Consider the following 26153-nt stretch of genomic DNA (forward strand, 5'->3'; position numbering starts at 1 on the left):
GCAACAGTGTTAGTCTTTCTCTCACAAACCATTGTAACTCCTCTGAAATGACTTTACCATAGGCACAGGCCCCTGATGTTTGCTTCCCTCATTTTTGTTGGGGGGAATCTTTTTTTTCCAATGTTGATGGAATATGAAGTGAATGAACATGCAACGAATTTGATTAAAGAACAGTGAAAGCATAATAGGCAGTGTTGCATAATAAAATTCTTAGATTAGTTATTCAAAGTGTAATATGAATTACTATGGTATTTCTGCACGGTAGTACGAATGAATTAAATTTGGAGATCAAATTTCTATTAGTGGGGAGCATGTAAGATATGTCAGTAATGGGTAGTGGACCGGGTGTTTAGGTTGGGTTAAACCCGAATTCCGTTAGGAACTCCTCAAACCTCATGATTTGCACGATTTCTTTTCCGTTACATCTCCGCCCGAACTCACAAGCCGCCGCCCTCCTCTCACGATTTCTTCCTGCGCGCGAGAAACCCTAAATCGATCAGTGATTAAGGGAGAGCCGACGGTGAGGAGGAGGTGATGCAAACCCTAGCGCGATGGTCGTCGTCCACGCCTTTGTCCGCATGAGGGCGTCGTCGGATCGGAGAGCCATTTTCTTCCATCGATCTCCACTGCCCTAGCCAGAGAAGCTCTACTCGGACGCTAATGGCGGATGCTTCAGATGCGGTGGGCGTTGATGGGGCGCACCCCGAGAAGAGACCTTCAGGAAGTTCTCGTACCATGGGGTGGATCTGGATCAGCTCCTCGACATGGGCCTCAACAAGCTCGTCAAGCTCTTCGGCACCCGTGCTCGTAGAAGGTTTCAAAGAGGGCTGAAGAGAAAGCCAATGGCGAAGTTACGCAAAGCGAAACGAGATGCACCCCCTGGTGAAAAGCCTGAGCCAGTAAGGTCCCATCTTAGGAACATGATAATAGTTCCCGAGATGATTGGGAGCATTGTTGGGGTCTACAATGGAAAAACATTCAACCAGGTTGAAATCAAGCCCGAGATGATTGGCCATTACTTGGCTGAGTTCTCCATCTCATACAAGCCTGTGAAGCACGGAAGACTTAGTATTGGTTCTACACACTCTTCCAGATTCATCCCCCTCAAGTAAAATCTGCACCAGTTGAGTTAAGAAATGAGTGACCAAGATCCTATTGGAGTTGCTATTCCACTTGGGTATTTCTTATTCTTGATCAGAGTGAAGATCCAATTTCAACTGAGAAGAGGAATCGAAATTTGTTTTTAGGACATGGCGTTGGAGCGATCTGAGGACTTTGATGGTTGATCCTGTTACACACGAGGGGCATTTTGGGGGTTCTTATTTTACATTCGTTATATCAGGTGGGTACTCCTGTGCTTGGTCAACACAGGATTTTATTTGTGTCTTATTGTTATTCCTAATACCTTGTTGATATGGCCTTTTACTTATTTCCATTTAGTTGTATTTTTATGGATATATGACATTTACAGTTGATACCTTGATCTTATTGTTGATATATGATATCTTGTTGTGGATTCTTGCTGTTGACCTACGTTGCTAGAAACCATTGTATGATCTGTTGATTTTGCCTGATTAGATATAGACCTAACTGTTGAATTGAGCTTCATGGCATTTACATGATAGAAGTAAGTGTGTCACTCATTGTTGTTGTTAACTCTCACTGCACAGGTTGGGTGAGAGCATTATAGCACTGCACAGGTTGGGTGCTACCAAGACTAGCTAGATAGCTCTCTTGAAGACTGCCCCTCCCCCTTGCATGTAATGGTCTGTTGTTGAAGCGGGTGATTCTTGTCATGCATCCCAGTTCATTGCACAGCGTGAGTGTCTGGGGATGTTAACGGCAGACGGTGACATTTTTCGCTGCTCCCCATTCACGTGTAGTGGTTTGTTGTTGGAGCGTGTGCGGTTTCCTGTCGTGCTCCTCAATTCACTGCACTGGGTGAGTGTCTGTGGGTGGCGAGTGCAGACAGTGACCATGCATTGCATATGTGCATACATTGTAGGTAGTTGTCTCCTGCATTCATGATGATTGCATTTGTTGTTACATAACCCAGGCTAATAGACTTGTTGATATATGACTGTGATTGAAGTATATGATATTGGTTGTTATACGTAGTTTATTATTGGTATGCTATTTTTTCTATTATATATATTATTTTGTTGTGCACTTTCTTGATTATACCCACTGAGTATTGTATACTCACTACCCAGACCCTGGGGGGTCTCTTTGTTTTCTCACTATGTAGCAGATAAGAACGTTGTTGGAGCTTAGAGGTCTGCCAGTCTGCCCCATCATCTCATAGCAAGAAACACAAATTTACTTGTGGATGTATTGGATTTTGTGTGATGGATGTTTTACTTCGTGTAATTTCGGGTTTATGATTCCGTATCTGTGGACTTGTTTGAATTTGCGAAGTTTTGTTCATATCCGTGGTTCAGCCTTGTGTTGTATCTGTATATGAATTCTTTTGTTGCAGTTATACTTTTACTATGTAAATTCTGGTTTCGTGGACTTGTGGTGTAAAATATCGGAATTATGAGAAAATTTATAAATAAAATTAGCTTAATTTTATTGGGTTTAAGGAAAGATTAGGGATGGTAATTAAATTAAAACCTAGAATGGATTAGGTTTAATTTAAACCCTAACCCATTTAATAAAATAATTAGGTTAAATATGTAAATCCTAAAAATTGAAACCCATTAGGTTATTAAATTTAAGATACAGATTCGCCTTGCAAAGACGAAACTAAATTGGGTCAAATCAGAGGTCGTTTGGTTAGTGAACCAAGCGAACCAAGATTGAAACATGTTTGCTACAGTAATCGGTTTGATCGCTACAGTAAACTTTAGGTTTTAAAACTGATTTAGCTAATTAATCGCGCCGATTATTCTGATTCCTCTTTAAAATAGAATCGCGTGATTTCTTTTCCTCGGCACCCTGCCCTTCTCCTCTTCATCTTCGCTGCCGACTCTCCCCTTTTCCTCGCACCGCCTTCCTCACCAGTCGAAGCCACCGCCTTCCTCACCAGTCGAAGCCACCGCCGCGAGACGCCGACGCCGCCTTCCCCGTGTCTTCCTCCTCCGCCATAGTCGTTCCTTTGCTGTCGCCGCCGCACGAAGCCAGCCCCGAACGAGAAGCCAGCGGCCTCCGCCTCCCTGTCGCCGCACCCTTCTGTTGCAAATCTGCCGACGACACTGCCGCCGCATGAAGACCAGCCGCCTTCTGCCCCTACTGTCAACCCCTCGCGACCCCTCCGGGTACTCTCCTCAAGCCGTCGCCCTCCTCTGCCCTTCGGTGCCAGACCCTGCCGCGCCCTCCATCGCTACGCCTTCGCCGTCCATCGCTGATGAAGAAGAGTTTGGCTTGATTAGGGGTTTGATCAGATCTGAGAGCCGTGTAGGTGAAGCTATTGAAGTTCAACTGTTGGAATTTGAGTTGCTAGGTTATCATCATCCGATCTGAGGTAAGCTTCTGTGGATTCTAGTTTGATGGTTAGTATTAGGGTTGGATGAAAACAGTAAAACTAACCATTGAGTTTACATAAGCTCATGGATTTGCTTAGAAGAGAAATAAGGTGATTAGATTAGTTAACTCAGGTTGGAGTTAAGGGGGTATTGGATATTATAGAATTTTGAAGGATTTACATGATTCAAGATTTATTTTCTATTAAGTACATTTTGTTAGAGTTCTATTTGAAAACCCATTTGAATATGGATCGGAATTGATTAGGTTATGATGTTGATTTAATTAATTAAGAGTTAATTAATTAGGGTTCATGTTTAATTAATAAGGAGATTTAATGTAATTAGGTGAACAAATAAAGGGAGAATTAAGTTAATTAGAAATGATGAGTTAATTATTGAGTTAGGTTAATTTGAGCATAATTGGAATGAGTTTAGTTGGACTAAGAGAGGTTAAGCGGAGTTGATAACGATTTAATATATTATAACTATTGTTGATAGAATTAAATTAATAATTATAGTCAGTGAGAATTGCTTATTTTAAATTACAGGACCTTGATTGTAGATCCTGTTAACCGGAGAGGTTCTGATTTTGATGATTCGTCAATCAGGTGGGTAATCTCTGTATTTGGTCAATACAGATCTATTCTCTTTCTAGTGCATATTTTCCTTTTCTATTGTTATTGATTAGTCTCTTGATCACTTTTCTATACTTGTTGGGTACTCCTGTGCTTGGTCAACACGGGTCTTTCTTTAGTAATTATTCTGTTGCTATTCTTACTACATTTATTGTTTGATCCATGCTTGACACTTATCATTTACCTTGATATAATTTGTTCATCCTCAATACAGTCTGCTTAATTGTTATTTATCTATGTTGGCTTATCATGGTTGATGTTGCACATACCACGATATTATAGTAACTATCTATTGAATTATGCATCATAATATGTTATTGTTGTTGGAGGGTGTGCAGTTGTTCTATTGTGCGCCCCAGTTCACTGCCTCGAGGGGGTGACTGGGGATGTAGAGTGCAGACAGTGACTTGCATTGTGATTATGTCCTGTTGTGCACCCCAGTTTACTGCCCCGAGGGAGGGTGACTGGGGATGTAGAGTGCAGACAGTGACTTGCGTTGTGATTATGTCTTGTTGTGTGCCCCATTTCACTGCCCTAGGGTAGTGACTGGGGATGTAGAGTGCAGACAATGACTTGTATTTGGTTGTGATGATTGCTGCATTTTTACATGCGTTTGTTGGTAAGTTATTATATAGTTACTTTATTCATATGTTGCGGTTGTTGTACTTACCTGCCATGCTTGTTGCATTTATTTGCTATGATTGTTGCATTGCATGTCATGACATATATAATCACATTTACATGACCTGGTTACTTTGATTTAGGTTATCTGCTGATACCTGTGAAATATTATTACCTGTTCTACCTCTACCTATTGGTACTAGACTTTACGTTTTTATTATTCCTGCTGTTTAACCTTTACCTACACTTCTTGTCTGTACCCACTGAGTATTTGTTGCTCACCACCCAAACCCTGGAGTTTTCTGTCTTCCCAGGTAATAGATAGGTTTACTCGGAGCTTGGAGATTGGTCAGCTGCTTCCATCTCACCTCAGAAGACTTAGTATGTTGGTTTATTCGTTTTGTCGTAATTCGATATGGTTGTATATGTATGTTATATATTTGTCGTGTCTTTCCGTTGCCTGGATTTTACCTTTCGTACGGGATTTCTTACATCGGATTTGGTTTCCTCGTAGTGAAATGATATAGCTTGTATGTGGTAGTTTGTTAGTTGTTGTGGTCGTGTAGGCCTTACGTATTGTCTGTAGTATGCATGTTTATGTACTTAAAGGACGGGTAGTCCTTATTTCGGCCGCATGTGGCCATGTATTTTTGTTTGTATTCAGGAAAATTGTCATGGTTACTGGGGAAATGCTGTAGAAATTTTTGGACGGCCTCCCAGGTCGTGACAATTTAGTGGTATCAGAGCTTAATATTACAGTTCATGTAGAGTTGTCGGATTTTCGTTGCATTGTAGACTATCTGATACCAATTTAGTGGTATCAGAGTGGCGCAGCAGAAGGGTGGTGGACCCATAACCCACGAGTCCGAGCCTAGGTTCATTTCTTTTGGCTTTTCGTTGCATTCGTGACTTTAGGTTGGATTTGTCGTTGCCTGTGTGTGCCCATTTTGCGGTGTCTGTTTAATTTATCGTTGGATTTATCGCGTAGTTGTAGTTTTCAGAAGTTAGCATTTCATTGTAGGTTTATTAGGTTAAGTGTTTAGGTTTAGAAATTTTTATCGCATTAGTTTAGGGTTTAGGTTTAGTTTATTTTCGAATTTATTGTTGTTTGGTTTATATGCAGATAGCATTTTAGCATTTTATGGTTTCGGAGTCTATTTTTCTGTTGGATTTGTTATTCGATTTGTCGTTGTTTCTTAGGAATTAGTAATCGTACTTGGTTTTCGAATTTTGTGTTATTCGATCCAGGTTGTGAGATGGGACGGACAGCGGCATGATCTCTCCAAGTATTGTAAGTAAAACTAACTAATACATCTTATTGGTTCTTAGAAGTTTATAGTAGTATTGTTAGCATAAGATATTTGATTTTATTATGACCCTAAAACATCAGTAAGTTCATCCGTCGACGTCAATACTTCAGAGTCAACTTCAGCCAGAGTGGACGCAGATCGTGTTCCTTCAGCAACCCAGCCGGTTCAACACGGAGTTTGGACACGTTGATGATACAAGCAGGGCCGAGACACAACAGAACGAGAGATCGATCATTGGAAGTATGATATTTTGACATTATAGTACATAGATAGGAAATTTGGGGATCAAATTTTTATTAGTGGGGGAGAATGTAAAATATCAAAATTATGAGAAAATTTATAAATAAAATTAGTTTAATTTTATTAGATTTAAGGAAAGATTAGGGATGGTAATTAAATTAAAACCTAGAATGGATTAGGTTTAATTTAAACCCTAACCCATTTAATAAAATAATTAGGTTAAATATATAAATCCTAAAAATCGAAACCCATTAGGTTATTAAATTTAAGATACAGATTCGTCTTGCAAAGACGAAACCAACAAAACTAAATTGGGTCAAATTAGAGATCGTTTGGTTAGTGAACCAAGCGAACCAATATTGAAACCTATTTACTACAGTAACCGATTTGATCGCTACAGTAAACTTTAGGTTTTAAAATCGGTTTAGCTAATTAATTGCACCGATTATTGTGATTCGTCTTTAAAATAGAATCGCACAATTTCTTTTCCTCGGCACCCTGCCCTTCTCCTCTTCATCTTCGCCGCCGCCTCTCCCCCTTTCCTCGCAACGCCTTCCTCACCAGCCGAAGCCACCGCCGCGGGATGCCGACGCTGCCTTCCCCGTGTCTTCCTCCTCCGCCATAGCCGTTCCTTTGCCGTCGCCGTCGCACGAAGCTAGCCCCGAACGAGAAGCCAGCGCCCTCCGCCTCCCTACCGCCGCGCCCTTTTGCTGCAAATCTGCCAATGACACTGCCGCCGCATGAAGACCAGCCGCCTTCTGCCCCTACTGTCAACCCCTCGCGACCCCTCCGAGTACTCTCCTCAAGCCGTCGCCCTCCTCTGCCCTTCGGTGCCAGACCCTGCCGCGCCCTCCATCGCTGCGCCTTCGCCGTCCACCGCTGATGAAGAAGAGTTTGGCTTGATTAGGGGTTTGATCAGATCTGAGAGCCGTGTAGGTGAAGCTATTGAAGTTCAACGGTTGGAATTTGAGTTGCTAGGTTATCATCATCCGATCTGAGGTAAGCTTCTGTGGATTCTAGTTTGATGGTTAGTATTAGGGTTGGATGAAAACAGTAAAACTAACCATTGAGTTTACATAAGCTCATGGATTTGCTTAGAAGAGAAATAAGGTGATTAGATTAGTTAACTCCGGTTGGAGTTAAGGGGGTATTGGAAATTATAGAATTTTGAAGGATTTACATGATTCAAGATTTATTTTCTATTAAGTACATTTTGTTAGAGTTCTATTTGAAAACCCATTTGAATATGGATCGGAATTGATTAGGTTATGATGTTGATTTAATTAATTAAGAGTTAATTAATTAGGGTTCATGTTTAATTAATAAGGAGATTTAATGTAATTAGGTGAACAAATAAAGGGAGAATTAAGTTAATTAGAAATGATGAGTTAATTATTGAGTTAGGTTAATTTGAGCTTAATTGGAATGGGTTTAGTTGGACTAAGAAAGGTTAAGCGGAGTTGATAACGATTTAATATATTATAACTATTGTTGATAGAATTAAATTAATAATTATAGTCAGTGAGAATTGTTTATTTTAAATTACAGGACCTTGATTGTAGATCCTGTTAATCGGAGGTTCTGATTTCAATGATTCATCAATCAGGTGGGTAATCTCTGTATTTGGTCAATACATGCAGATCTATTCTCTTTCCAGTGCATATTTTCCTTTTCTATTGTTGTTGATTAGTCTCTTGATCACTTTCCTATACCTATTGGTGGGTACTCCTGTACTTGGTCAACACGGGTCTTTCTTTAGTAATTATTCTGTTGCTATTCTTACTACATTTATTGTTTGATCCATGCTTGACACTTACCATTTACCTTGATATAATTTGTTCATCCTCAATACAGTCTTCTTAATTGTTATTTACCTATGTTGGTTTATCATGGTTGATGTTGCACATACCACGATATTATAGTAACTATCTATTGAATTATGCATCATAACATGATATTGTTGTTGGAGGGTGTACAGTTGTCCTGTTGTGCGCCCCAGTTCACTGGCTCGAGGGGGGTGACTGGGGATGTAGAGTGCAGACAGTGACTTGCATTATGATTATGTCCTGTTGTGCGCCCCAGTTTACTGCCCTGAGGGAGGGTGATTGGGAATGTAGAGTGCAGATAGTGACTTGCGTTGTGATTATGTCTTGTTGTGCGCCCCATTTCACTGTTCTGGGGTAGTGACTGGGGATGTAGAGTGCAGACAGTGACTTGTATTTGGTTGTGATGATTGCTGCATTTTTACATGCGTTTGTTGGTAAGTTATTATATAGTTACTTTATTCATATGTTGCGGTTGTTGTACTTACCTGCCATGCTTGTTGCATTTATTTGCTATGATTGTTGCATTGCATGTCATGACATATATAATCACATTTACATGACCTGGTTACTTTGATTTAGGTTATCTACTGATACCTGTGAAATATTATTACCTGTTCTACCTCTACATATTGGTACTAGACTTTACGTTTTTATTATTCCTGCTGTTTAACCTTTACCTACACTTCTTGTCTGTACCCACTGAGTATTTGTTGCTCACTACTCAGACCCTGGGGTTTTTTGTCTTCCCAGGTAATAGATAGGTTTACTCGGTGCTTGGAGATTGGTCGGCTGCTTCCATCTCACCTCAGAAGACTTAGTATGTTGGTTTATTCGTTTTGTCGTAATTCAATATGGTTGTATATATATGTTATACATTTGTCGTGTCTTTTCGCTGCCTGGATTTTACCTTTCGTACGGGATTTCTTATATCGGATTTGGTTTCCTCGTAGTTAAATGATATAGCCTGTATGTGGTAGTTTGTTAGTTGTTGTGGCCGTGTAGGCCTTACGTATTGTTTGTAGTATGCATGTTTATGTACTTAAAGGACGGGTAGTCTTTATTTCGGCCGCATGTGGCCATGTATTTTTGTTTGTATTCAGGAAAATTATCATGGTTACTGGGGAGGTGTTTTCGAAATTTTTGGACGGCCTCCCGGGTCGTGACATGTGGAGTTATCATTGTGTTGTTGTGATGCTTTACGATTTATACGTGTTATTATTGAGGTATACTATTTCGGTTTGGACTTATGTTTGTACTTGTGTAGTTCTAGATTATGTTTCGATATATGGATTGTATGTTGTGGTGGTTGTATAATTGATGCCTGAGTTGTATAGGTGGTTTGTGGCCGGGTGGGCTCTAAATCCATGTTGTTTAGTAGTTCTATTATCTACTTTGTGTAGTTGAGTGGCCGTGTCGGCCTTATGTTGTATTGTATTTAGAAATGTTGAATTGTTACAGGGAATATGTTGTCGAAATTTTTCAGATGGCCATCTCCCGGGATTACATACTTCATGTAATTTCGGGTTTATGATTCCGTATCTGTGGACTTGTTTGAATTTGCGGAGTTTTGTTCGTATCCGTGATTCGTCCTTGTGTTGTATCCGTATATGAATTCTTTTGTTGCAGTTATACTTCTACTGTGTAAATTCTGGTTTCGTGGACTTGTGGAGTTATCGTTGTGTTGTTGTGATGCTTTACGATTTATATGAGTCATTATTGAGGTATTCTATTTCGGTTTGGACTTATGTTTGTACTTGTGTAGTTCTGGATTATGTTTTGATATATGGATTGTATGTTGTGGTGGTTGTATAATTGATGCCTGAGTTGTATAGGTGGTTTGTGGCCGGGTGGGCCTTAAATCCATGTTGTTTAGTAGTTCTATTATCTACTTTGTGTAGTTGAGTGACTGTGTCGGCCTTATGTTGTATTGTATTTAGAAATATTGAATTGTTATAAGGAAGATGTTATTGAAAATTTTCAGATGGTCATCTCCTGGGACGTGACAGTATTATGGTGTTCTTGTAAGAACAAACTTGTGAGAGACTTCTCCGCCTCCGGAAAGTATCCGAAAAGGAGGAGTTCATAGTGGAGGTAGATAGCCCGGAGCGGATCCTTGGATTAGTCGTCTCAAAGAGGTAAATACCAAGTAAAACCCAGGAGTTGTGCATATGGAGTCATGTTTGAATCAAGGTTTCCATTGCGCATTCAAACGACGAGCATAAGATCAAGACGAGAAGCGATCGGAGCTATTCACCCCCTCTAACTCGCACGGGTCCTAACATCAAGAAGTTAATGAGTTTATTTGAGGAGTTCATTTACAGAAAGCAGGGACTCATGACTAATAATTGCTTGAGCCCTTGAAAGTTATCCAACTCCTAACATACGCTATAGGTACGACTTTAAGGAGTGGAGATTGGAAAGACTGAACTTACAGGATAAGCGACAGTAGGCAGACAAGATCAAAAGAACCGAACAACACAATTGGAACAAGCAACATTTGAAAGAGATGGTATTAGGGGTTCAGCTGCCCGTGCCCTTTGTAGCCTTGCGCTTTCAAGCCTACGGAGCGGTGAAGTTGAGGAGCGAAGACAAATGACTCTCGAGTAAGGATTGACGCGATAGGCTCGACCTTAACTTACCTTGTTTTAAGTACTATAAATTAAGTTGTAGTTAAGGGATAGGGAGAGGGAGAGGAAGAATATGGGACAACTTTAGTTAGCTCAGCTGTAGTTAATTCCATCAAGTATGCCACCCGCTCCTGAATGACTAAACTCGACAACCAAGAAGGCAAGGGATTTGGCTTCCGAGTCGAGCATAAACCGAATCGGGAATTGAACTGAATCGGGAACTGAAAGAGACTACGGCACTTCAAATGTCCTCTGCATGGTATATTCTCATTAAACATCTGTTAGACTGGTTATTAGCTAGTATGTCTGCCCTAGGGATATGGAATGACCCTTTATGCCACATGTCGGGACACATTTAGGCAACTAACAAATATAACCAGTCCACTCGTGAGTCTTAGCACCTTTAGGCAAATGGATTGACGGAGGCCCCATCTACACGTCGCGATGCTCGTACCTTGGGAAATTGAGGGTCAAAGCATGAGATAGAGTGCCATGAGGTCCCCTCACAAGGGATAAGATTCGGGGACTAGGGATGACTGAAAGAATAACCCTTTATACGCATAAGCTCGAGGAAGAATTGGAGTGCTCTTGAGGTAGGAGAGGGTATGGAGTTAGATTAGAATGAATGGGACCTTGAAAATTACAATTTGCATTAAGAGTGGATTTTGTCTTTCCTAAACCTTAATGAGGGTCCTATCTTCTATCCAAAGAGTGGCTCTACCGAGATTTTAGTAATTAGTAAGATCAAGTGCCCTACCCATCTCCTACATGAAAGGAGGCAAAAGGTTCAGATTTGCTTATACATATTCAGGCTTGGGACTTTAAAGATTTATGTGCCCTTGCTTTATTAGTTGAATCTGGTTCTGTTCGGGTAGAGTAAGTAGGTTCCACATATCTAATTCTCTTAGCAATGTGAGTGGAATCTAGTGAAGGCTCCTATCTTATAGTTCATTAGTCGTAGCTCCTGGAGCTCCTACGGATATAGTCGAGTTGGTACCCGGGTGGTAGATTGTCACATAAGAGTAGGGATCAAATCCCCGGGGGAATAATCTCTTGGAGAATAAAATCTCTCCCATCTGAAGAGGTTGTTTGGTTCAAATCGCTATGGGATCGATGTTGAGGGATGCCCGAGGTGAGTATCTTCACCTTTTGCCACATTAGTTGTAGCTCCTGTACTTCTGAGTATTTTAAGTAAGAGGGCACCAACAACTATTATATATCTTTCTCTCATCCCGTACTAGACAAGTAGAATTAGAGGAAAGCAGTGGAAACCTCTGACTGAAAATCATATATAAGAGCTGCTCCTATGAGGCTACAACTCATTATAAATGGTTTCTTGTGCCAAGAAATTGACACGGGCAAACTCTTGGACTTAGCTTCTCTCTATCCTTACCCTGGAGATCCCATTCAAGGAGAAGAATAGCTTATACATTTGCTGCCAATCAAGGACATTCTTTAAAGAACTCAATCAGGACAAGATACATATTATAAGGAAAGCAATCACTCCTAACTCACTTTGAGCTCAAACTCCATTTCAAGGGAATGTAGAGGAAAAGATCTCAATTTATTCGCTTGGATTCACTGTCTATCAGTAAGAAAGGGATCGTAGTAGGCTACCGATGACCTCCTAAGCACTTTAATCGAGCTTCCTTTCTCGCTTGGATCGTGCTTTCTGGTGGAGAAACTGTTTATGTGAGTCAACTTCTTGACCTTTCCTTAGAAAAGGAAAGTGAGAGATTTTGACTTTCCGAAGCAAGCGAGTGATGTTTGCAATCTTGTTTAGAAGAATGAATCATCTCCTTTATGTCTGATTCCTATCCCGCTTAAGAGCTAGCGACAGGCAAATTACCATTCTCGGTAGGTTGGAGAACGAGTACTATACTAAAAAGAAAGTTGTATCTTTAATGATCTCGCGAACATTAAGAGTAGAAATTGATATACCAGCTTTCATGGGGAAAAACTACTTATATACATGAATCCCGTACTTGCCATTATCCTGACAACTCTCATGAACTACAGCTTCAAATCCAAAGTTCCTGGGTACTTCATATCCTGAGTTAGTATGACACTCGTTAAGGTTCTAGAAGTTCATATATAGTCTAAACTAACATTTTACACTACGTATAGTTTTTCAAGGATTTACCCACCATAAGTGCTTAGTGGATCAAAATAACTCATTTTTTGAGTTAAAAATAATTTTTTATGTAGATGTCGCTCTTACGAATTTAATAATACCCTTATTTGTCCAAAATAATAAAGTTTCAGCTTGAAAAAGAAAAAATAAAATAAATTGGTTTGTAAAGCTAAGTTTATTTTTGACAAATTAAAAAGGAACAGGTGAGAGATAAGACACCTTTTGAGAATTTTAAAAATCATAGGGCCCATTTTGGAAATTCTAAAAATATTTTGGAGTTGTTGGTTTGGTAAGGGGTATTTTTTTGGGGACTACATACAGCAGTGTGCTTTGGGCATTTTGAAATTTCATAGTGCATAGTTTTGGAAATTAGCATGTGGTTGATGAAATTTGCCTCTCTTCTATTTTTTTTTAAATGAGGGTATAATATCATTTCTTGTTCTTGCAATATTATATTATCATAGGAAGATCTTACTCAAAGATAACATATAATGATAATTTGATTCATCAAAATAGTTGAAATAATCTATTATATATAATCTTCCTCTCCAATCCGTTGCTTAAAGGAAATAAATAAGTGTTTGTAGATATTTAAATTTTGTTTTCCCTCTTTTCCATTCAGTTGGACAAAAAACAATTGATGAAAATATATTACTTCCCATTTTCTACTTTCTTTCAAGAGAAGTAGAAACATGAGAAATTATTTTTTTTAATTTTCTTTCCTTTCTTCGTACTTTTGTCTTTTACAGTTTATCGGTGAGACATAAAATGCTTTAGAGAAAAAGTCATTTTACCCTCAAAATTTGTCAATTTTTTCAAAATGCCCATAAAGTTTTCAAATCACCATTATCAAAATATGCCTCAGCTTGTTAAATCTTAACTCGCCTATAATCTCTAGGGCACAAATCAATTTGCTCCCTAAATACATTTTGAAATTTAAATTTTGACTTGTATTATTTTTAGAAACATAGAAAAGTTTAGTGTGTTTGAAATTTTGGTCATAGGCTGATTTGTAACTCACCTTTTGACACTACTATATGCCAACATAGTGTAGTTTTAGGTTGCAAATTGTTTTATAAATCAGATTATGTCCTATAAATTTAAGATTTGTATGGTTTCTGGAGTCACAAAGTCATCTTATGACTTGTGTTGAAACCAGAAATTCAAAAAAAAAAAATTAAATTATGATCTCACAAAATTTAACACCAAGCTATTTTGCAAATCAATTTGCATTATAAAAGTTGATACTATTTTCAAACAAAGTGCTTGTAAGTCGATTTGTAAAGAGCTTGCCGTTGAATTTTTGAAAGTTTTGGATTTTTTATGGTTTTGACTTCTTTTCTGTAAAAGGTGAAATCCGTCACCCCAGTGACTCCACACGGTCGGCTCCACGATCATTTGTGAAGAGGTAAATCGAGAAACTGTAGTTGGTCACGACGGAGGGGGTATTGCTCGGCTTCGCCGAGATTCAAACCATAAGGTTTTGCCTTCAATACATAGCATGGGCTTGTAATTTTTAAAAAATATTCTTGTTGAATTTAGAAGGCTCAAGCTAATTTGTAAAATAGCTACACTTTGAAACTTAGCATTGTGATGACACAAAATCACTGCTAAAATTTGAGGCACATTAAACTTTTCTCTTGACGTTAACTGTTCTGGTTGAGAACTGCTTCTGGACACGTCACCGGACCTCCTCGCTGCTGGCTGTTGAACAGTGGATGACGCTGAGGGCGATGATGGTTTCAAATCGCCTGAGACTTCGCCGGAGCTGATGACCAACAAGCTTCAGGAACGGCCTGCGAACACAAGGAACGTCAGTAGGAAGGCCAGGGGAGTGCCCTAGCGCGACCACTCCGACGCTCAAGTCAGGGCAGTGGAAGGAAGAAGATGAACAGTAGAGAAGAGAGTAGAGGAGTTCAGAGAGTGAGAGAGAGAGAGTTACCTGTGGAGAGGAGTGGTCGTTTTAAAGGGAGATGAGCGTGCATACCTGTCACGTCATCATTTAAGGAATGTCCCATCATGATTAATGAGGTGGCAGGAACAATCGAGTTCCTTGTCCCATCGCCGGTAAAGCAGTATCTTGTCACCATCCGAGTATGCAGCGGGGCAAGCCGCAGAGAGATAGCATTAATTGATGGGGGCGTGGGCTTGTCAGAGATCATGATGAGACATACCAGGGCCAGGGCATTTGGTAGGGCGAGTGGTCAATCAAGGCAAGGCTTGTCGAACTCATGGCGAGTCGATAAACCGTTGCAGAATGGAGGATTCGGTTAATAGTTGATCGAATAGAAGGATTCGACCTAGTAGATGGCCGAATGGAGGAGTCGGTGAGTAAATGACCGATGGAGGGATTCGGCGAGGCTGGCCGAATGGAGGGATTCGGCGAGGTCTCTGCCGAATGGAGGGATTCGGCGAGGTCTCCTGCCGAATGGAAGGATTCGGCGAGGCCCCTGCCGGCTCCTGCCGAATGGAGGGATTCGGCGAGGTTTCTGCCGAATGGAGGGATTCGACGAGGTTTCTGCCGAATGGAGGGATTCGGTAGTGGATGGCCGAATGGACTTAACCAATTAATGCTGAACTACCCGAACTTATAGAGGCGGGGCCCGGACGGTGGGACCAGACTTGGACTCGAGTCTGACCATGACGGTTCCTATTGGATTATCCCCGGAACATAAGCCTCCCCACTAGTCTAGTCGAAGGGAGCGTGAGTCGAACTGACTAGACCGAGTCAGGCTCGAGTCGAGTCTGAGTCTGGTCCGGAGGCTCAGTCTGATCAAGTGAGAGAGACGATCGTGCCGTTACATCATTCGGAGGAAGGCTGAATCGGCGGGGGACACTTGTCATTACGCGGTTGGTTGCATTAATGAGAGGAATGGCGGCGAGCATGCGCGGAAGGGCCGCTGTCTTTTCTGAGACAGGCAATTAAGGAGGCGTGCGAACCGACGGGACCGAATCGCTTTTCTGACGTCAGCAGATCCGTCTCGGGAAGTTGTGGTCATCCGACGGTTCTCATCAAATCCCGCCTTTTCTTCACCGCTTGATCGGACGGTTCCGAGCGAGGTAGGGTTTCGGTATATATACAGATGGCGAGAGACAGCGTCGGGACAGTTTGTCATTTGTCCTGCCTTCGTGCGTCCTTCGCTGCTGTCTCGTAGCGTCTTCAGTTTCCGTTTCCGACCTCTTCTTCTCCGGCGAACTTCCTCGGTGTAAGCCCCGCTTTCTCTTCTTTCTTGTGTTTTCCTTTCGAGTCCATCCTGTGTTTAGCGTTAGGTAGGTAGAATGTCGAAGTCCGATAAGATTTGGTTTGAGTCCGCAGTGTCTACTTTTGATAAGGCGTCTAGGTCGGCGGTGAGGATTCAATATGAGATCCCCCGCCAGTATAGGATTAAGGTTCCGAAGAGCCACCACCGGCCGCACATGCCTCCCTCCGGCTACCAGACTTTTTTCCAAGATCAGCTGGAGGGAGGACTGCGGTTCCCTATCCCCGATTTTTATATTAGGATTGCCGCGTATTTTGGTGTCCCAGTCAACCAACTAGCACCCAACTCCTTCCGCCTTCTAGCCTGTGTATGTATAGTGTTCCAAGTGTACGACATCCCTTTGAACCCGACGGTCTTTCATTACTTCTTCTACCCGAAGAAGAAGGAAGACGGGGTCTTCTATCTTAACGCCCGTCCCAGTCTTAACTTTCTAGCCGAATACCCGTCTTCCCTTAAGTTCTGGAAGACGAAGTTCTTTTTCGTCCGTCCCCCGAGTCCCCTTCGCGTTGCCGAGTGGCAGAACGACCTTCCGCTTCCGCCTCGACTGAGTGGATACAAGAAGGATGCCGCTTACTCAATGGCTTCGGGGGTGTTGGACGGCTTGAAGTTCCACGTGGGCCGGCTGCTGAGCGAGGAAGGCTTGTTGTTTCGGGCGGGCTTGAGCCCGATTGCTGCGGAGCTGTCTCAGCCACTCGGTAAGTGAAGTTTTGTTTTTGTAGTTTGTTGATATCTAATTTCATGCGTGTTTTGGTCTTTGCAGAGGATCTTTGGATGGCGGCTTCCATCAACAAATTCATCAAGTGGGACCGTGCGTCCTTCAAGAAGCTGACGACTCCGACTCCTTCTGAAGGGAGTCCAGCGGCAGCTGCTTCGGCCGGCAGCCAAGCGGTAGCGGCAGGGTCCGAGACGAGGTCCCACTCGGCCACGCCTTCTGACCGAGTCGGCAAGCGACACTCCACGGAGAAGTCCCGTGAAAGTCTTCTAAGGAGAAGAGACCACGACCGAGAGGAGCCAAGCCGAGAAGGCCCCGAAGGCCAAGACCCGAAGTCCCGAACCGAGGAGCCGCGAGAGAAGGCTCCTAAGGCCAAGGCCTTAACCATCAACGAGCCTACTGATGATCCTGCGTCTCGGCCGCGTCCTCCCACATTCGAACCGGGTAAACTGAAGCAGAAAGCTCGTCCCGAACCGCCGGCTAAGCCTAAGCCGAAGAAGAAGAAGCCGAGTCCCGCCAGGGAGCCGCAGCGTACTCCGGGGACGGAGTCGAGTCGCCAAGCGGAGCAGAGGGTGGAGAGACGAGACACTTCTCCGGGGGTGGAGCCGACTGTGCGGTCAGCAACGCCGACAGGGGGTCCCGCAGCGGAGTCGGTAGCCGAATCGCCCCTTGCCGACGGCCGCGGGGCCTGCGGCCTGAATCCGGAACGGGGGTTGAGCCGATCCTTGACTTAACCATAACAACCCCGGTGCCTTCAAATGTTCCTGCTGACGGGCGCAGAGGACTCCGAGCCAGGCGCAAACAATGGTGCCGACGGTTCCAGGCGAGGAATCGTCCGCGGAGTTGTCGGCTATCCCTCCAGCGGAAGTAACTGTGGTGCCGCCTGCCGAGACGGCGGAGGCGGAAGCTGAAAGGACGGGGATAACCAATCTGCCAGAGGAACCTCAAGGAGTCGAAGCGGTTGGCGGGGCAGCCGTGGCCGAGGGAGCCAGTGGCGGAGGCAGAGATGACGGAGCAGCTTCCTGTCCCGAGGCCGACTCCACAGCCCATGCAGGAGGTCCCAGGGGAAGGACAAGGTGAGGCGGCCAGGACTGCTACTTCGTCTGCGGCGGGTCCGTCTTCCGAGGCGAGGCCACCCCGACTTCCTCCTTCCCGCTTTCCTCCGGGTGCAGCGGGGATATTTCCGGGAGGAATCTTTCCACCGCAGCGCACCCACTCACCCCCCGTTGCTGCAGACGCCCCTTTTACTCCGGCAGAGATTAACAGAATCATGGACGTTGTGAGATCGATTCGGGGCCATGATCATTATGTGCCTCTGTTGCTGGCGGACGTGACCAGCCGCGGTATCTATGCAACCGTTCGGGTAAGTTCTGTTGCTGGCTTGCTAGACATAAGTGATATTAGTGACTAACATAGGTAGTTGGTGCAGGCCTTGGGTGAGCTATTGGAGGTGCACAACCGCTTGCCCCAGACTTGCCTTCAATTTCGTGCCCTTGAGGGGCAAGTGGCGGAGTTACGGGCTCGCGAAGCGGCGCGGATCGGCGAGCTTCAAGCTGCGCAGAGTGAGGCAGCTCGGCACCAGCATGAGGCAGGCATGGCTCTGGCTAGGCAGCAGACGGCCGAAGACAGGGCCGAGAACCTAGAAGCCGAATTGCAGGAGGCCTCGGCCCAAGTGCAGGATCTTAAGGAGGAGCTGCAGCAGAAGGAAGATCAGCTCTCCAAAGTAGAAGAGCGGCTCGCCAAACAAAATGACGAGCTATATTATTTGGAGGAGCAGTTGGAACAACAACAGGCCGACTTGGACTTCGTCTGCGACGAGTCCGACGAGCCGGCAAGCTCAGGTGAAGGTCCTGGAGGCCGAGGTGGAAAGCTTGAAGAAGCAAGTGGCCGAGCTGACCGAAGCGGCGAGGGTGGTGGAGGGCGTCTCGGCCGACGCACGCAATGAGCTGGCCGCCTACAAGCTGAGTGAGGAGGACCGGCTCGAAGCGGCCAAGGAAGACTGGCTAAAGTCCAAGGAATTCACCGATCAATTCTTGGAGCGGACTGCCAGCATGCTCCAGTCCGGCTTCGAGGGGGCGCTGAAGGCAGCTTCAGGCGGCGGGAGTGGTCATCCCGGATGAAGCCATTGACAAGCTGGACCCGCAGGAAGTATGGAAGGAGCTGCCTGAGTCGGCCCGGACAGCGTCGGCGGTCGTGAAGAAGCCTCCAGCCGGCAAAGGGAAAGGGAAGGGGAAGAAGAAATGAATGTATTCGGCCGTGGCCTTTCCCTTGTAATTTTTTGGATAGTAATGAAAGATTTTGTTGACTCCTTATTAGTTTGTCTTTGCTTGTTGTCCTTCTATCTTTCTATGGTGCACCTAATCTGAGTGGGAGGAGGAGGGGCAAGCCGTGAGAAAGGGAGAGTGAGTACTTAGTTTCGAGAGAGGAGTGTGAGATGCCTAAGTCCTTGTCTAGCATAGAGAAGGAATTAGCGAGTGAGACCTGTATGCCTAGATCGTTGGAAGCGGCTATAGGTGAGGAGTGGCGTATGCTAGCGAGGTGACGGGTGGCTTTGCCCGTGGGACCTGAAGTGTGGACAAGTGGTGAATTGCTCTTGAGTTGGCTTACGGAGTCGCCCGTGGGCTCAGCGCGTGGACGAATCGGCGTGTAGGCGATTCGGGAGTGCAGTCGATTCGGGATTGCGAACGATTCGGGAGGGGAGGCGATGGCCTCCATTCCCGAATCGGGAAGATGCTTGTGACAGTGACTGCTTCCGTGTCATTGTGATGTTGGCGTTGGCGGATGCTTCCATGTTGGGAAGGCACGGGCGACGGCTGCCGCTTCCGTAGTAGGAAGGCGCCGCAATGATGAAGGAGGAAAGCAAGTGTTAGCTTACCCCTTAACTTGGCTGTGGAGTAGGTCCGAGACCTATGCAGAGTCGATGGAGTAGGTCCGAGACCTAATTATGTCGGTGGAGTAGGTCCGAGACCTATGCCGAGTCGATGGAGTAGGTCCGAGACCTAATTATGTCGATGGAGTAGGTCCGAGACCTAATGCAGAGTCGATGGAGTAGGTCCGAGACCTAATTATGTCGGTGGAGTAGGTCCGAGACCTATGCCGAGTCGATGGAGTAGGTCCGAGACCTAATTATGTCGGTGGAGTAGGTCCGAGACCTATGCCGAGTCGATGGAGTAGGTCCGAGACCTAATTATGTCGGTGGAGTAGGTCCGAGACCTAAGTATGTCTTGATCCGCGACGACGTTCGAGTCGGGGAAGTGTCGGGAATGGCTGAGAAGCCTTAGAGCGGGGAAGGCCTGTAGGAAACATCACTTGTCATTATATGTAAGAAATGAATTTAGACAAGTAATGAGGTTTAGCGTAGAGAATTGTTAAGTATGGTAAGGCCGGAGGTGCGTGGCGCTCCAAGGTCTGATCAAGTCCTTGCCCTCCGAGTCGGTGAGGTAGTAGGCGCCGGAGCTTGTCTTCTTGACTACCCGATAAGGGCCTTCCCACGGTGGTTCGAGCTTGCCCACGTCGCCTGCCGGTTTCGCCTTCTTCCACACCAAGTCCCCTACTTGGAAGGATCTGGGGATCACTCGGCGATTGTAAGTGGCGCACATCCTCTGTCGGTAGGCCGTGAGTCGGGAGGCGGCTCGGTCTCTGTCTTCGGTGATGAAGTCCAGCTCCATCCTTCGGCGCTCCCCATTGTCTTCATCATAGAGCCTTCTTCTGTCTGATGGGACTCCTACTTCCATTGGCACTACGGCCTCTCCTCCATACACCAAATGGAATGGTGTCATGCCGGTGCTCTCCCTTGGTGTGGTTCGGTAGGCCCATAGTACACATGGGAGCTCCTCCACCCAGCTGCCTCCTTCGTGATCCAGCTTGGTCTTCAGGCCATGTAATATTTCCCGGTTGGTGACTTCGGCTTGACCATTGGCTTGCGGGTAGGCTACGGAGGTGAATGCTTGCTGGATGCCGAGTCCTTGACACCAGGACTGGATCTTCTTCCCTTGGAATTGACGGCCATTGTCGGAGACTAGCCGTTGTGGAATGCCATACCGACAGATAATATTCTTCCACAAGAACTTGATGACGGCCTCCTCCGTGATGCGGGCGAGGGCTTCGGCTTCAACCCACTTGGAAAAATAATCCACAGCGACCAGCAAGAACTTCTTTTGTTGTGGCCCTGTCGGGAAGGGTCCTACAATGTCCATGCCCCATTGGTCAAAAGGGCATGAAGTAGTGGAGGCCTTCAACATCTCAGTCGGTCGCCGTGAGAAATTTTGGTATTTCTGGCAGTGCAGGCAGGTGATACTAACTTTGCCGCATCGGCTTGGAGAGTCGGCCAGAAGTAGCCGACCAATAAAATCTTCCGGGCCAACGATCTTCCTCCCGGGTGGTTGCCGCAGCATCCTTGATGTGCCTCCCGCAAGACGTAGTCAGCATCCTCTGGTCCCAAACACTTGAGCAGAGGACGGGAGAAGGCGCGCCGGTATAGCTGATCTCCTATCAAGGTGAATCGGGCCGCGCGCCTTCTGAGTACTTTGGCCGAACCAGGGTCAGAAGGAGTGGCGCCTGTCTGGAGGAAGTTCACGAGGGGACTTCTCCAGTCTTCCGGTTCTGATACGGCTTCGGACTGGTCAATTTGGGCGACGAAGGATATCTGAGCGATGTGCCCTTCGTCTGTCCATTCGGCCATGGAACTGGCCAGTCGGGCCAATTCATCTGCTTTAGTATTCTCAGTCCGAGGAATCTTCAAGAGGGAGACTTCTCTGAATTCTGCCTTGAGCTTGGTAAAGGCTTCGGAATATCGACGAAGTCGGTCATTACGGACTTCGCAAGTTCCTTCTACTTGCTGTGCCACCAACTGAGAATCTGAATATAACTGGACTCGCGCAGCTCCCATTCGCTTGGCTGCCTGCAGACCGGCAAGCACAGCTTCATACTCAGCTTCATTGTTGGACGTGCGGAAACTTAACCTGATGGAGAGCCGAATCTCCTCTTCTTGAGGGGAGATCAACACAACTCCGACTCCGCTTCCTTGCCGATTGGAGGAGCCATCTACATATACTTTCCAAGTCTGCTCCGGCTCACCTTCAGGCATCTCAAGGAGAAAATCAGCTAAGGCCTGGGCCTTGATGGCAGTCCGAGGTTGATATTGAATGTCATATTCTCCGAGCTCCACGGTCCATTTGATAAGCCGTCCAGAGATCTCTGGATTGGTGAGCAGTCGACCCAGGTTGCTGTTGGTCATGACTGTAACTGGGTGGGATAGGAAATATGGGCGTAGCTTCCGGACAGATAAGACGAGCATCCACGCCAACTTCTCCAAATTGGAGTATCTGGTTTCTGCATCTTTGAAAAGATGACTGGAGAAATATATGGGATGTTGAGACTGACCTTCCTGCTTAACTAGCACGGAGCTGGCTGCTAAGTTGGAGGCCGCCAGGTACATGAACAGGGGCTCGCCTGGTGAAGGCTTGGCGAGCCGAGGGAGCTGGGAGAGGTATTCTTTGAGCTCGGAGAATGCCTTGTCGCAATCTGCATTCCATTCAAACTTCTGTGCCCGCTTCAAGACCTTGAAGAATGGGAGGCTTCGCTCCATCGCTCTGGAGATGAACCGGGAGAGTGCGGTGATCCGACCCATCAGCTTCTGTGCTTCTCTGAGGTTGCGAGGCGGAGCCATATGAGACAGTGCTTGAACTTTATCGGGATTGGCCTCAATTCCCTCCTCAGTTACTATGTAGCCGAGGAACTTCCCCACTCGGACGCCAAATAAGCACTTGGCGGGATTCAACTTCAGACCATATTGGCGTAGAGTACTGCAGGTCTCTTCCACGTCGGCAATGAGGGAGCTTCCCCTTTCGGACTTGACCAGTATGTCATCCACGTATACTTCTATATTGCGGCCTTGTTGATGCCGGAAGATTTTGTCCATCAAGCGTTGGTAAGTGGCTCCGGCATTTTTGAGTCCGAATGGCATCACAGTGTAACAAAAAGTTCCATCTGCCGTTATGAAACTGACCTTATCTTGGTCATCTACAGCAAGGGGGATTTGATGATACCCCTGATAAGCATCAAGCATACATATGTATTCATGGCCGGAGGTCGAGTCGACTAGCTGATCAATTCGGGGCAGTGGATAGCAGTCCTTCGGGCAAGCCTTGTTCAGGTCTCTGAAATCCACGCAGACTCGCCACTTGTTTCCTGGCTTCGGTACCAACACCACGTTGGACAGCCAAGTCGGGAAGTGCACCTCCTTGATGTATCCAGCCTTCAGCAGCTTCTGCACTTCTTCTCGGATCACCTTGTTCTGCTCAGGGCCGAAGTGGCGTCTCTTCTGTTTGATGGGGCGGGCTCCTGGCAGGACGTTGAGGCGGTGCATGGCGACGGCAGGAGAGACCCCCGTCAGGTCGGTCGGATCCCAGGCAAAGACATCCTGATTCCGGCGAAGGCATTCGGCCAACTCTTGCTTCAGTTCGGCTGGCAGTTCGGCGGCCACTTGTACAACTGCTTCCGGACGGTCGGGGCATATTTGTAAGAGTTCCTTCTCGGTTGCAGCACGAGGGTTAGGCACCTCTTGAACTGCGTGCACTTCAGCTCCCTGGGTCCGCCGAGTCTTCCTGGCTTCCGTCCGGACCGAGTCAACATAGCAGCGTCGCGCCGTCGTCTGGTTGCCTCGTGCTTCCCCAACTAAGTCCCCGACAGGGAACTTGATCTTCTGGTGGTAGGTGGAGACGACGGCGGAGAAGGCGCCGAGTGTCGGCCGACCTAATATCACATTGTAGGAAGAGGGAGCATCCACTATGGTGAAGAAGCAGTACCTCGTCCTTCGAGCCGGTTCCTCACCAAGGGAGATAGCGAGGCGGATCTGCCCCAAGGGGCGCACTTCATTTCCGGTGAAGCCATAGAAGGAAGTAGCCATCGGCTCCAAGTCATCCAAGTCGATTTGCATCTGGTCGAAGGCCGACTTGAATATGATGTTGACGGAGCTACCGGTGTCGACGAACACCCTGGATATGTCATAGTTGGCGATGGTGGCCTTTATGACCAGTGCATCGTCATGGGGAGTTTCCACTCCCTCCAAGTCTTGAGGTCCAAAGCCAATGATGGGGTCCTTCTCCCCTGCTTCCTCCGGCCACACCGCAGACTTCCAGCTGTCGGCTATGTGCTTTCCTGGCCCGATTGGAGTCCCCGTCAGTAGCACCCCCTGTAATCATGAGAATATTACCTCGGGGGGTGTTATCTTGATTGCCGGCTCGAGGGTCACGGGAGCCGGATCCCTGGCCGCGGTCCCCCTCGCTCTGCATCGGGGGAGTGAGTTCTCTGGGAGAACGGTGGCGCTTGGGGGCAGTCCGAGGAGAAGGTGGCAGCGGTGGAGCAGCGGCTTGACGGTGAGTTCTCCCGCCGGAATGGAGGGGCAGGCATCGTCCCCCTAGAGCGCTGGTCTTCTGACTCACGGAGGACCCGGGCATACTGATGGCAGTCCCGAGTGTCGTGAGTTCGCGACTTATGATATGCGCAGAAGCGGGGTAGCCATCGCGAAGGTCCTGACGATTGAGTGGGCCGGGAGTCTACTGCTTGGATGGCACGGGGGCCACCTGCCGGTCTAGCTGGAGGCTCCGGCTCTGGTCTTCTGAGTGGTTGAGGCGGGTGGCGATGTTCACTTCGAACAGCCGGAGCGGGCTGTCGACTCGGACCGCCGTGAGAGGAGGTGTCGGCATTCATTCGCCGAGCCGACTGAGCTTCTTCCACATGTATGTACTTGTCGGCTCGGGTCAGCAGCATGTCGAAGTTCTCCGGAGGCTTCTTAATGAGAGATCGGAAGAAGTCTCCTTCTATCAGTCCCTGAGAGAAGGCACTGACGAGGACCTCTGAAGGAGCGGCTGGGACTTCCTGCGCTCCTTGGTTGAATCGGCGCAGATACTCCTTGAGTGATTCTTTGGACTTCTGTTTGATGGAGAAGAGGTCCATCACCGTCTTTCGGTAAGCACGGCTGGTGGCGAAGTGCCTTAGAAAGGAGCTTCTAAAGTCGTTGAAAGAACAGATAGAGGCTGGCGGCAGATGGTTGAACCAACGAACCGCAGCACCAGCCAGAGTCGTCAGGAAAACCCGGCATTTGATGGCATCAGTGTACTGATGCAAAGTAGCAGCATTCTCGAATTTCCCCAAGTGATCTTCCGGATCCGTTGCTCCGGTGTAATCCATGAGCTGAGGAGCACGGAAGTGGCGGGGGAGTTCTTCTTCTAAGATCCACTGGGCAAAAGGAGATTTGTGAGAGCTGCTGCCTTCCCCAGGGTACGGGCCTTTGCCACGTGGAGGGCGTCGAGGTGGGGTCCGGGCCTGCGGATTCTACGGACATCCCTCCGTAGTCCTCAAACATGTATGGTTGAGGTGGGTGGGCCTGATGGGGCGTCCGGGTCTGTGGCTCCGGTGTAATCCATGAGTTGAGGAGCGAAAGTGGCGGGGGATTCTAAAATCCACTTGTGAGAGCCGCTGCCCTCCCCATCCCTGCCACGTGGAGGGCGTCTAGTCTTCAAACATGTCCTCAAACATATAAGGTTGAGGTGGGTCTTAGGCTTAGTGGGCCTGATGGGTCTGTTGAGCTGGGGCTTGGTAAGCTGGAGCCTGATGGACCTGAGCAAGATGGGCTGGAGCTTGATGGGCCTGAGATTGGTGGGCCTGGGTATGGTGGGCCTCCGTGGGCTCAAACAACCGTCGGGCTGGAGGCCGGCGCTGGCACCGGCGCCGGTGGTGCTTCAGCAGAGAAAGAATGAGGTCGAGAAGGGCCAGCTGGTACCTGTTGTTGCTGTTGTTGTTGCTGAGAAATCGCCAGGACGGCGGCGGCCACCGCCCTATCGAAATCTTCTTGAGTCATGGCGATGAGGCGAGGTTGAGGAGGTTGAGGAGGTTCGTCCGTCGGCATCTCAAATCCGGGCTAAGAAAGCTTCCCACAGACGGCGCCAAATTATGTTCCGGTTGAGAACTGCTTCTGGACACGTCACCGGACCTCCTCGTTGTTGGCTCTGAACAGTAGATGACGCTGAGGGCGATGATGGCTTCAAAGTCGCCTGTGACTTCGCCGGAGCCGGTGAGGACCAGAGCTTCAAGGACGACCTGCGAACACAAGGAACGTCAGTAGGAAGGCCAGGGGGTGCCCTGGCGCGACCACTCCGACGCTCAAGTCAGGAACGAAGGAAGGAAGAAGATGAACAGTAGAGCTTGAGCGAGAGTAGAGAGTTGAGAGAGTGAGAGAGTTCGAGAGAGATACCTGTGGAGAGGAGTGGTCGTTTTAAAGGGAGATGAGCGTGCATACCTGTCACGTCATCATTTAAGGAA

The 26153-nt window shown here is 46.6% G+C and overlaps 1 protein-coding gene, 1 long non-coding RNA gene and 1 pseudogene across 2 annotated transcripts; 2 read left to right on the forward strand and 1 right to left on the reverse strand.

Moving 5' to 3' along the window:
* Positions 1 to 660: 660 nt before the first annotated feature.
* LOC141816831 (small ribosomal subunit protein uS19-like) lies at positions 661 to 1148 on the forward strand (annotated as a pseudogene).
* A 5937-nt stretch (positions 1149 to 7085) lies between these two features.
* LOC141816829 (uncharacterized) lies at positions 7086 to 9236 on the forward strand. The gene is made up of 3 exons (XR_012600747.1): positions 7086 to 7272; positions 7822 to 7879; positions 8850 to 9236. It is a non-coding gene; the product is annotated as an uncharacterized LOC141816829 (long non-coding RNA).
* An 11830-nt stretch (positions 9237 to 21066) lies between these two features.
* On the reverse strand, positions 21067 to 25740 carry LOC141816830 (uncharacterized). The gene is made up of 3 exons (XM_074704558.1): positions 25615 to 25740; positions 24123 to 25166; positions 21067 to 24024 (listed from the first exon to the last, which is right to left on the reverse strand). The coding sequence occupies exons 1-3, from the start codon at positions 25738 to 25740 to the stop codon at positions 21067 to 21069; spliced, it is 4128 nt and encodes a 1375-aa protein (XP_074560659.1).
* Between the last annotated feature and the right edge of the window lie 413 nt (positions 25741 to 26153).

The sequence above is a fragment of the Curcuma longa genome, unplaced genomic scaffold (genome assembly GCF_044706935.1).
Source record: "Curcuma longa cultivar G26 ecotype Majalengka, Jawa Barat unplaced genomic scaffold, ITB_CL_G26_1.1 contig_18376, whole genome shotgun sequence".
Classification (NCBI taxonomy): Eukaryota; Viridiplantae; Streptophyta; class Magnoliopsida; order Zingiberales; family Zingiberaceae; genus Curcuma; species Curcuma longa.